Source organism: Rhodnius prolixus, unplaced genomic scaffold (assembly GCF_049639745.1).
Source record: "Rhodnius prolixus isolate KJV_2025 unplaced genomic scaffold, Rpr scaffold_1, whole genome shotgun sequence".
Classification (NCBI taxonomy): domain Eukaryota; kingdom Metazoa; phylum Arthropoda; class Insecta; order Hemiptera; family Reduviidae; genus Rhodnius; species Rhodnius prolixus.
In genome coordinates, this window is record NW_027411581.1 from 60292225 (window position 1) to 60305074 (window position 12850).

The 12850-nt window shown below is 29.7% G+C and overlaps 3 protein-coding genes across 19 annotated transcripts; 1 reads left to right on the plus strand and 2 right to left on the minus strand.

Moving 5' to 3' along the window:
* Positions 1-623: 623 nt before the first annotated feature.
* LOC141450452 (uncharacterized) lies at positions 624-3328 on the minus strand. Its single transcript, XM_074120926.1, has 2 exons — positions 3210-3328; positions 624-1766 (listed from the first exon to the last, which is right to left on the minus strand). Exons 1-2 carry the CDS (start codon positions 3226-3228, stop codon positions 1435-1437), a joined length of 351 nt encoding a protein of 116 aa, XP_073977027.1. The 5' UTR covers positions 3229-3328; the 3' UTR covers positions 624-1434.
* Positions 979-10360, minus strand: LOC141450384 (zinc finger Y-chromosomal protein-like). 17 transcript variants are annotated; one of them, XM_074120886.1, is made up of 8 exons: positions 10153-10360; positions 10048-10066; positions 8616-8710; positions 8280-8371; positions 8060-8196; positions 7344-7511; positions 3380-5965; positions 979-3315 (listed from the first exon to the last, which is right to left on the minus strand). In XM_074120886.1, exons 5-7 carry the CDS (start codon positions 8100-8102, stop codon positions 5748-5750), a joined length of 429 nt encoding a protein of 142 aa, XP_073976987.1. In that variant the 5' UTR covers positions 8103-8196; positions 8280-8371; positions 8616-8710; positions 10048-10066; positions 10153-10360; the 3' UTR covers positions 979-3315; positions 3380-5747. The 17 variants fall into 17 exon arrangements, with proteins under 17 accessions (XP_073976987.1, XP_073976945.1, XP_073976928.1 ...); XM_074120844.1 differs by adding an exon at positions 8793-8962 and having other exon boundaries at positions 10048-10302; XM_074120827.1 differs by adding an exon at positions 8793-8962 and having other exon boundaries at positions 8280-8395; positions 10048-10302.
* Positions 10361-10393: 33 nt separating this feature from the next.
* mdlc (RING finger protein mdlc) lies at positions 10394-12404 on the plus strand. Its single transcript, XM_074120627.1, has one exon. The coding sequence runs from the start codon at positions 10582-10584 to the stop codon at positions 11527-11529; it is 948 nt and encodes a 315-aa protein (XP_073976728.1). The 5' UTR covers positions 10394-10581; the 3' UTR covers positions 11530-12404.
* Positions 12405-12850: the final 446 nt, after the last annotated feature.

The window sequence follows — 12850 nt, forward strand, 5'->3', positions numbered from 1 at the left end:
TACATGAGAGTAGCTATGTTTCTCTTTCCATCTCATACAGCAAACTTAAAATTCTAAAATACAAAATCTATGTTGTATGAAACTCGAATTTTCAGATACAAAAATCTTGCATGGAATGTGACTTGGAGGATTATGTCATGGAATCAATCCAATGCTTGAGCCAATTTAACAGTTCAATACGCGCATAATGTGTATTCTAGAAGTTATAAGACGTGCATGGAAAATCTCTATTTGACAGAGCTCTACCATTTATGTACTAACTTTTTCGTGTTAGTAAATACTTATCGTATTTACATAAGTAAATCTAATTATTTAGATAGATAAATATTATCATTAAAAGTATTTAGTAAATTGAAGGTAGCAAATTTTATTGTACGGTCATTTAAACACTGCAAATACAAAAAATTATTTATAAAATTATTGGAAACTGATATAGAGATTTGATTTAGGAGTAGCTTTACAATTATCCTCCTCAGACTGCTTAGGCCGTAGATACTTCAATTACATTATGATACCAAAAATTCACCTAAATGCCCTTTCCGTTTTCGTATAATTATTTAACTTAGACGAATGCTATCTGAATTGTTGTTTTAAAATGGCATTAAGAAAGAGAGAGAGAGAAATGAAATGACAAGGAAATTTATTTATTCGTAAAACCAAATTTACATGTTCAGTAATTTGTCTGAATCTCTAGTTGGGGGAGATAATAACATAACTAATAAATTTTATAATCAAGTTCTTGGACCAATAATTAAGCTTGGAAATTCATTATAATTGTAAATTAGTTCAAAAAATTAAATAAAAAAACAAGTGCAAGTAAAGGTCTTCAATATTTGATGTGATACAATAAAACATACTTTAATGAGATAACCCACTCATTGCCATTAATCCTCTTCACAATTTAAAAAAAAAAAAAAAAAAAAAAAAAATATATAAAAGGATATTTTACACATACACAAAAAGAGATTTAAAAAAAAAAGAAAAAAAAGAAGACTATCAGACAAATTGTAATAAGTCGAGTAAATTCCTGTAAAGGAATAATGCACAACTAAGGAACTTTCCAAAATAATAGAAATCAAACGATTTCAACTACTTTATATAAAAATAACATTAAATGCCTTTGTAGGGATAGAAAACTTGACACATTTACTCAAAGATACTATATACATACGACAATAATTACATCTTTGCAAAAAATGTCCGATCATGTTCAACTTTATATTACAATGCCTTATTTGTGATTCACTGCGCTAAGCTATTTCTTCATTATTTAAAAATCTTTGTAACAAATAAAAATTTAAAAATTATTGTTTCAACCCAACACAAATAATAAAGTAATACTGGTATTTACAAAAATGCATCATTAAAATAATAATAATAATAATAATAAAAATCATTGAATAAACAAAAATCTACATCAGGATGGTAGAATTATTAATCATCATTGAGATATTTCTGATGTGTTTTGGCCACATGTGCAACAAATTTACGTTTGAAGAAACTGGTGTACGGACAGTAAGGACAAGTATGATTTGATGCAGTCACTGTACACTCGTATTCCATATGTCGATAAAGTGATATAAACCGAGCGTATGTTTGGTTGCAACAGTCGCATTCATATATTCCGGTGGTGGTATTGCGATACTTTTCCATACGCTTTTTAATTAATCGGCGGGCAGCTTGTTTTCGTTTCACTTCTGTTGCTTTCCAATCAGAATTTCCAGAATTGCCCAAAGGAGTAATTGTTGCTCCGCCACGTAATGCCACTGTAAAAAAAGAAATAAAAGCAAAAAACTTATTATTTGTGAAAAGAGTGAGGATGACCATCGACAAAGAAACTTTTAAATTAAAGAGGAAAGGGAAAATAAAAATGCAACCATATAAAACAGTTTATTAAAATTTAACACTTTCATGAATACAAAAAATTTCTCTAAAAGAAAAAAACTTGTATAAGTTTAAAATGTTTCAACTTTTTTTAAAAAAAGTCTTTCAGTAAATTGTACCAATAATAAACAAAAGACCGATAAATACATCTTAACTAAAATACTAGATGTCTGATCAGGATTCATTTGCCCTCTTCTTGATCAATTTTAACGTAAAAAGTTAACTCTCATAATTCAAATCTGTCTGTCTGCATCTCATAATCGCTGTGAACAAGATAGCTTATTTATCTTCATTAAAAAAAATCTTAACAGAAACGAATTTCTTGAATTTCATGTTTGGCTAAACCATTATATTGCGGCTCAATAACCTGTATGATTTTTTTTCTTCTAATCAGCAAACATATACTGGACTGATATAACAAAGTTAAAACATCACTGGGAAGTGAAAAGATGCAAGGATAACGTGTTAAAAGCGTCTTTGATAACATATGCAAACTTTGTTTCCTAACCAGGTAGTTAAATTAAAAATGACGAGGAAGTTATGATATCCAAAGATCAATTCAGCTCTCAATGCTGCAAGATGTCTTTGTAAGGAAAACTGTCTAGGCACTTGATAACGGCAAGTAGCGGAGGGTCTATCATGCACGTCTATCAGAAAGTGTAGTGGATTCTAAAAGTTTATCATAAATGAAATAGAAAACCATATCCTCAGTTCTGGCTATTGACTTGAGGCTCAAACTGTTCTTTCTACTTAGTTACCTAAGTTGTGTTTTTGCTAGCAAGGAGCGGTTCATGAAACAAGACCCTACGGATTCAGGATATTCAGAATTGGCTTGTGGTAGATTTGTTTCTATTGCTAATCGACTGAGCCATTAGGAAGAACTGCAAGCTCATATTGGATTTCAGACCCCATCCATGTAAGGTTATAGAATAAAACAATTTTACGAACACTGTGAAGTTATAACAACGTGATACTTCTGAAAAGAGAATGGACAGCGAATTGAAAAACATTTTAGATGAGCGATATACGATCTAAACTTTCAGCAATCGAGCTATCATTTGTAAAATAGTATATATCTTACAAGTAAAAATTAAAATTTGGATACATCTCAATTTTTAACTAAAGAGATACTATATTATCTTTATTACTTCACATTCATTATAGAGAATATTTCTGAAATATCATTAAAATAAAAACTTGTGTTCTTTGACCCCAGCAAACTGTTAGTAATGTAATCACGGTAAAATTAATTGCTAAAAAAATAATTTTCAATAATTGAAATTTTAAAAAAGTAACTAAAATGGATCATATTTAAGATCCTATACCAATGGCTGACAGATGCATACATCCCTTTTGACATTTACTGCTTTTTTGAGAACTGAAATGTGCGGCCTTATAATCAATTCATTTCTCCAAATAGTAGTAACAGGTCTGAAAAAAAAATTCTATTAATTTTAAACTTTGGGACATACTTCATGTCTATAGATTGCAGTACCTTTTGCAGTGTTGAAACTTCTCAAGTTAAGTATTTTCGTCAGCTGACATCAGTAGTTCTCTTATATTTCATTCTGTTGAACTTTCGAAGTGGTCAACTAACTAAAATAAAAAAGATGTTATTCAAAGTATTCTACAATTATAAATATCATTCAACATTAGATAATAAATATAATTTATAAATATAAATAAAGCATCCAACTTATAAAAGATGCATTTTTATAGTAATAAGGATATCATACACTACCAATTCATCATGTAAACAAGATACACAAATAAAACAATCTCCATATTATTCATCCGTTTCAGACGACAAACACATTATAAGCGAGCAATATTTATGTATTATATATTGTACATTCCACTAAATTTTTAAAAAAATCTTTTAGTTTAATACTGGGAGTACTTACTAACTTGTACGTTTTTTTAAAACTTCGTATTTTAAAATTAATTCTTCTTTCTGCCAATATCCTAAAACGGATTAACTACAGAAATTATTCAATTAAGAATTACTGGTCTATATGTTAGGTAATACATATGAAATTAGGAGAAAATCGCAGGACACAAATTCGAAAAAGTCTCAGGAAAGAAAAATAGAACATTCAGTAAAATGGTTCTTTCAATTGGGGAATTTCATCCAAACTAAGAATTTTAGCAAAACATTTAACTCTCTTTAATAATAATACTAATAACGCAAAAGCTGCTGTTCCTTAGATTTTCTCTTGGAATGAGCTTCTTACAGCTCACTGTCCGGAAGCTAGCAATGCAATGTAAAAAGCTCCGGGCGCCAATGCCCTCAGATGTTGACGCGCCTTAAAATTAAAAAAAAATTATAATAATAATACAAAAAGTAACAGAAACAGAGCTTAACAAGGAAGTTAACCCACCCCTTTATTCCATAAGTTCCCTTGTGATTTCCTGGTAAAATTTTTCACATAAACGTTTTAGAACATAAATACAATCTTGGGAGCTTTTTTTTTTTCTTAAAAAAAATGAAACATTCACTCAGTTTGCAGTATATCCGGTTGAGAGATTTACCACAAAATAAAGGACGGGACGCCCGTTAGGGGGGCCAATCAAAATTTTAAGTTTCAACTTCCTGCGACTTTTCGTTTGAGATATTGTGTTTACCCAGACATCAACGACCAATTCCAAATCTACTTTGGGACTCACGTATAATGAGTACGCGAAATCAATGTTTTCAGTATTCGCCATTATCAAGTAAACAAAAAGAGAAAAATCTTCAACTTTTTAATATTTAAGAGCCACACAAAATTTAAAGAAAATCTTTGAACCATTTTCTAGAATATCTCAAAACAATTAGATCCATTAGGGAGAAAACCCAATGATAGTCAGGTCCTCTGAATGGGAACCATTCGAAATTTAAAGTTTTAGAAATTTCTAGATTTTGAGCTAGAGTTCCACACACAAACTTTTCTGAAAACCACATTCTGACACTTAAGTCCTCAAAACTGTTTAAAAATCGACAAAGAGAATTTTATACGGTCGCAATACTTTCTCTAAAAGCAATCAGAGAAATATATATAAAAAAAAAATACATATTTTAATGATAATTCTTAATATTTATAAGGACAAGTAGAAGCTAAATCTAGATTATTTTTTAAATATAACTTTCTAAAGCTACATTTTTTAGAAATAAAAATGAAGAAAGGAACTCTCAGAATTATAAATTGTATTTATTTGGTAATTTAATAAATACAATTATTGTAATTTACTGGTTTTATATAGTATATCAACTAAAGTAGACAGTCTAGTGTGTATTTTCAAACATATCTACACAATATAAATGATATAAATCCTCAAATACCAAAACATTTTGGGATTTTTGTCACTTTATTTTTGTAACGGACTGCAGATTTCAAATTGGTGGGCTCTAAAACTATTTCTATAAATAAAAATAAACTGAAAAATGTATAAATAATAAAAGAATCCTTTAAAAAAAAGAAAAAGAATATTTTTATATTATTTCATGATTTTTAATTAAAAGAATGGCTAGTGTTGATAAAAATACACCAATATTTTAACACCGTCAAAAATGAAAACCATAAGAAAAAAGGGGAAAGTAGGAAAGTAATAAGAATTTTTTAAAAAATAAATTCAGATCTACAAATTTATGTAGCACAAGAAAACTTTAAATGCTTAAAAATGAGGAATCATGGCCTTTAGTGTTTTGCAAATAGAACTAGAATAAAGTTTACAGTAAAATGTTTTACCATCTATAAAACTTTCGCTTAAATACCAAACAAAAGAATATTAATAAAATGTTAAATAAAAAACAAAAAATTAGTATACCTATTCATCGATTACATTCTTTAACAATTAGTTTTATACAATTTGACTACACTTCTTCACTTGTGTTTCACTTTGAGATGCCTGGATAGCGTATCTGGATATACTGCACGATAAGGACAGATTGGACACTGTAGAAGTTCTTCTTTGGTGCTACCACACTCTTTCAATACATGTCGTTTCAGAGTTCTTTTGCGACGATATGACTTCCCACAATTATCACATCTTACTGCAACCTCTTGCACATAACTATGGTCTCGGTGAACTCGTTCGTTAACTATATAAGTAACAATAGAGAGAAAAAATTAAATTAGTAACTACAAATTGTTTTTAAAATCAATAAACAGAAATATATGCTATCATGATGTACCAAACTTACAGCAGATATAAATGAAATCATAGATCAACGGAATTAATAGTAAAAGTGTTAAGGTTAAAAGAAAATTAATCTGAGAATATAAACTTCAATATATTTATTTAATTATAAAGAATAATTACATTTCATTTAAAAATATTTAATGCATACTGAGATAGCACAAAAATGTGATTAATTTATTTATTGCCTCTAATCTTTTTTAAGAAATAAATAAATATTATATATAAAAATATTTATCATTTTTGAAAATTTAACGGATCTGCTTTAAAAACATTACTACGATGAAGAAATATTTTTGAGACACAGTAAGCTCCAAACACAGTAGAAATAGCGGTTATTTTTGTGCTACCGAAAGATGACAGGTATTTCTAATAAAACAAAATAAGCTACTAAGAAGATTTATTACACCCTAATTGAGCCAGTTACAAAAATCACAGATATACTATGAACGTTCATACAGAACACCGGGTAACTTGTTAAAAACCGATTATATTCATGACAAACCAAATAACAGATATGTAACACATAACAACAAATTAAAAGTTAAAATATCCAACAAAACTAAAAGTATTAAAATTATCACTATAATAAAATTACCAGACACTATAATTATGTATTTGCATATATAATACATTATGTACACTACGTATATAATATATGGATTTTAGAATATAAAGATTTTTTAAAAAGATTATGAGTAAATACGAGAGCAAAAATAAAATATTTTATGTTAATTATATCATTCAGAATGCTAAAAAGGCACTTTCGCAAATTTACATCTCTTTTATTAAGCTATATCTTTGTTTTTTGTATTCTTTGGTGTACAATGAATTTACTTAATGTAACCGTAAAAATGCAACATCAAAAATATTTAATTTGTGTTTACTAAATACATATTTACAAAAAAGAACTATCCCCCCAAAAAATCAACAACTGAACTATAAACTACTACAACGAACTTAATCAAGCACCTCTATTGAAATTTCTCCGAAATATTTAAGATTTTCTTTTCTATAATACTACATATGTATATCATAACTTGTTAAAATAAAAAATTATCTATTTATATATTTATTTTTTGCCAGTAAATCTAGAGCGAAGTATTCCTTCCTAATATTCATCATATGAATAAGGAAGAATAAATTTACCGGTCAAAGGTAACTTCTGTGAAACGTTCTGGGATAGTTTTCTTCACAGGTAACCTTTTTTCGCACTCTGAGATCGACTTCAGCATCTGTTATACCCGAATGATGTTTTCTCATATGAACAAGTAAATTACCTTTTTGTTTGGCAGCGTAGTTACAATATGGACATTGATGTGAAGGACGCTTACCACCGCATTCAAATTCTTCATGCCTCCGCAGTGTACTTTTCCACCGATACGATTTACCACACCCACCACAAGAGAATAAAGGTGGAAGACATATTCGACCGCCACTCCATGTATCTGGAAAAAAAAAACTTTAGATAAATTGAAAGAAATTTATCTCTTATCACTAGTCTTTCCCTTTCATCGAATTCCGTAATTTAGAGAATATTCGTTTTTTAGTATTCTTTAACTAGAAATAATTAATCTATTTACTCTAATGGTAGATAAATCCGGCAGTTCGCAAAATAAATAATTAACCGTAATGAAATCTTATATCAACCCATAGGCTCACGAATTAAATTTTAAAAACTAAAGTAACAGTTATTTCGTTGCAATATGCAGATTAATAACATTCAGCATTATTACTGCTGTGTATTAAATAAACTGAATAAAATCGTGAATTAACTTGAAGTCTTTAATTCTAAGATTAATTTGATTCGGTACGCACAAAATGAATAAATTATATAAAACATGGGTTTTAATATTTAAAACACATTAAAACATCTTTCAAAATAAAAATATTTATACAATTTAACAAAAATTATACATAAGTTTTAAAAGAAAGCGAGGTTCTATTTTGATTGTGTTGTAACTTCTATTTCATGCATTTTTCTGCAGTGCATTACCGCTTTGAACTTTTGCATATATCTCTTGCCGCAAAATGGACATGAAAATCGTGGTATTCTGTTACATTCATGTTTCTTGTGGCGCACAAACGATGATTTATACGTATACTTTCGACCACAGATACTACATATGAAACCTACAAAACAGAGAAAATATATTTTAGAATAGGAAACAAAACCACACAAATTAATTGGTAAAGCGTTTATTGAAAAATATTACTTGATTAGAAGAACATTCATATGGATTACTTATGTCATGTAACTGCAACTGTAGATTCCAATTCAATAATTTACCCGAGCGAGTGTTAATAGCTAACGTCAGCATAAATACGATAACTTTAGGGTTTAATATGAAAAATATTTTAATAAAATGTATTCGATTAAAACAAATATCACTTCTTATAACGAAATTGACTAGAAAGTACTATTAACATTTAACATGAAACCTAACCATAAATCTATAAAAAGAAAATAGTTACCATATATTTATTTATTGATGAAATATTAAAACTAAATTACAATTGTCATACAATAACTACTTTTTATCATAACTTACGGCTTAGGCGGCATGGAAAGGTTACAATTATGAAAATCCAACACTAAGAACAAGTCTTAAACGGAGAGCTCTTCATCTTTTTTCACTGTTTCACTCTATAACCACAGCAATATAATATGTATTAATTAGTAATAATAAAAAAAAGTAGAAATGTTTACAAATTTTTGAGCAATTAACCTGCACTGTTAAATTTTATATGTAAATGTTATGTACTGTTGTACCGAAGCATTAGAGCCGTAACGGCCGATAGATATCGCACTGAATCAAAGCATTCAGACATACTATGGCTTTGGTTCACCGCCCATTCATGCCTCTAAATATTAGCGCATGTCTTCTATTTAGAAATGCTGTAAATCAATCATTTTTCTTTAAGATTTTACATGTTTAAAAAAAATGTTGAGAAACCAACTATTGTGAAACTGCCTATCTCTATTGAATATACGAAATCTCTTCCAATAACCATGTTAATGTGATGGTATTCCAGTTACTTAAAAAAATTTCTTGTTTGAAAAAAATTATTTTTTTAATTAATAAATTTATTTTTCCTTCGCAAAACATCAAAATCGTTAAATAATGCGAAAAGAAGGAGAAGAAACCCTTGTTCCTTTTAACACTGTTGGTTGTTTCTCTGAATGAAGCAAAAAAGGATTGAAGTGAATAATAAAAAGAGGGATAAAAAAACTTGCGATTTCTTTCATTTCCTGTGATGTGGGTGGTAAAATTATTGTTGGTTGGTTGTGATACTTAACAGCATTAAAAAGTTGATTTTATTTCCTCTGTACTGGCAGTATACTGTTACCCAAAATACGGCAGAGGAAGTTTGTGTCAATCAACTACATATCTTCTCCCACGATACCAGGAAGCAAGACGAATTACGTTATCAAATAAGTAGTTTAAAATTTCTCTCTCAAGTAGCAAGGCGAGTAATTTAAAAGTGAAAACGAAGCTACCCTTACGGGAAAAGGGCCAAAGAGCTAAAGTTAAAGTGAGGAGAAGAGGACAAAGAATGATCTATGACAGTTTTGAGAATGACAACCGAGAGATCTAGTTGAGTTACAACGATATCTAGTTATGTTATCGCTTTACTCCGTAAGTCAAGTTCATGCAGAATTAACTTTAATCGCGTCTAAACGGTTTTTATTACAAATCAAAAAGCTCTGAAAATTGTTTGAAAAAGCTTCAAGATTTTCCACGTCACCAAAATAAATCCTTTTTGCTGTTAAAAAAATATTCCAACTTATTGTACCTAAAATTATTGTAAAACCTCAATAGAACATGAGAAATCATAATCGGCCTTTTCAATTTATATTTTTTCAACCCATTTTTATATTGATTTATCTAGAAAGCAAATTCCGTCAGTGGTTAAAAAAAAAAAAAAAATATTGTAAGAGTATTTATTTAGTCTCAAAAAAAATCAAATTTATAAACTTACCAAATCCCGGATTAAAGTCCTTGACAAAAATTTTAGTTTTCCATTTTTAGTTTCAAATAATTTTAACCAATGTGGAAAGTTATTATTGCAAAAAAGTAAACATACCATAAAAACAAAACATGAAATAAATAATTTACTTTACTAATTCTTCAAGTTTGTAACTCAAATATATATAAGTTAATATGGTCATCTTTTACAAAAGAACGCAAATGTACTTTATAGTGTGCTATTTGTATTCACATCCGATTATTACTGTTTTTTTATTGCTATTATTCTTGTTTTTGAGTTTAGCAAATATTTTACCAGGATCAGGGCTTCAACAAAAGCTATGTCAAAACATTACAGCGCTATCGTGCTGGTGGATTAATTTTGTATCACGTTACCAGAAGGTTATTATGATGTTATCAAACAACCAACAGCTTGAAGTGTAGTAAATCATAAGAAAGCTGAGCCTAAGCTAGGTAACTCGCTAATTAAGTTTTATGTTGAAAGTAGTTTCATTATAGTTAGTACCAGATTGTATATTTAGGAAGAATGGAAATAGGAAATGAGAAAAAACCTTCCCTTTTTAAGAAGCGCAAATTTCAGTTACAAAATAGAGGAAGAAAGAAGCAAAATAGCGGTAACGAAACTTCAAGTAGTGAAGATGAGACTACGGTCGTAAGGAAACAGGTGCGAAGAGATCAGGCCAACCCTTTGATACAGACGACCGGAAAAACAAAAACGGAAAAAATAAATCTCGCTAGTAGTAGTTCCGATGACGATATAGTCGGTGTTAAATATAAGTCAAAGAAGACTACAGATTCTTCATTGCCTTCAGACCAAGGTGCAACTGCAACCCTTGAAATAGATACTGCAGTTGACAGGGATGCTCAAGCTATTTATGAAAAGTCTTTAAAAATTAATAAGGAGCTTAAAGGAAAAGCGGATGATAGGGTGTACAGAGGTTTGAATAATTATACACAGTTTTTTGAAAAAAAAGATACTGCTCAAGGCAATGCATCCAGTGGAATGGTGAGAAAAGGTCCTATACGAGCGCCAGCCCATCTACGCGCCTCTGTAAGGTGGGACTATCAACCTGATATTTGCAAAGATTATAAGGAAACAGGATTTTGTGGTTTTGGGGATAGTTGTAAATTCTTACACGATCGCACGGATTACAAACATGGATGGCAATTAGAGCAAGAATCCATTGGCACTCGTGATGATTATGATTCTTCAGACAATGATTACGAAATAAATTCCGACGAAGATCCACTTCCATTTAAATGTTTTATATGCCGTGGGTCTTTTGTAAATCCTGTTGTTACAAAATGTAAACATTACTTCTGTGAGAAATGCGCTTTAGACAACTATAAAAAGTCTACAAGGTGTTATATCTGCAACACTCAAACTAATGGTGTATTTAATCCAGCTAAAGAGATAATTGAAAAACTAAAAAATACAGAACACTCTCCACATAATTCTGACAACGAATACTAAAAAACGTTTTATTTCGATCTTTATGTGGTAGCATTATGGATGTGCACAATGAGTTTGGTGTTAGTGCTAGGAATGTAGGCGCTGTAAACTGTCTTGAAGATAGCATGTGTGAAGCGCCGTAGGTTCACCAAAGCCAGTAGAGATCTTCACACTGTAAAAGCAAACCATTTAACTTTTTTCATTTTTTTTTTTTGTACCTAAAGCAATGTATCAATCATTTGTTGAATCTATGTTTCAACACCTAAGGGATGGTACCATTAGAAGAAACAAGCTGCTAATTCATTGTGCGTTTGTTGCTCTGCTGTCTAGTTCGGTACTAAGGATTGTACAAATGATCAGACGTCGACAGGCACTACTGAAGGCCTGTTACAGACTTAGAGAGATTGAGACAATTTAAGGGGAGCTTTAAGTCATTCCAAATCTGTGAGAATCAGGTTAGCATGAGGATTAAACGCAGAATCTTAAAATAAAGCTGTTGTGAGCTCATGGGGACTTGCCAGTGGATGTGAACATTCAGCATTGACCAAAACTCTTCACAGAGCAATCTAAACATCTTCTTTTCTGTTGAGACCCAATCAAGTCATTATGTCACGGTCGTATGTAGGTTCGGAAAAGAAAAGAGGAGAAAGATTTTCTCCAGCTATTCTTTCTATCACAGGCTAGAGAATGCAGCGCCTCATTAAGAAGTGTTCTGTTATTTTTGTTTACTTTGAGTTACTGAGTTGAATTGTTTCAGCACGGTTCACTCTTACTTTCTACAATGAAACTTCTCAACAATAGTCGTACAGTTGTAAATAATTAGACTTACATTGAAAATTTAAAGAAAAAAAAAAGTAAATGATCATATTCAGAATTACAGAAATTTTCTTTTTTTTTATATATATAAATTAGAGTTTTTCTAGTACATATAAAATAAAACTTAGTTGTATAAGGTAAAAGAGAACAAGTTTTTTTTTAATTTTAAAAGTGTTTCTTCTGAGTATAAACAATTGTAATAATAATTATAATTTTTTTGTAGAAAGAGGAAAAAATTGTCAAAAGTTTGACGTTTTTCAATATTACGCTTTTCGTACAGTTTATAACCACCAATCCTTATGCTTCTATCCTAACGGATAGTTTTAATAAACATGGCTAAAAATGACACGATAAATGTGTAAAGATCGAATAAAAAATCTAAGACTGAAAAAGGTTTCTTATTCTTGTAAATCACCTAACCACCTGAAGTTATATATTTCTAAGTAAATAATATATTTATATAATGAATTTTCTTAGTAATTACACCTGTTGTATAAAAGAACAATACGACTTTAATAGCAATGTA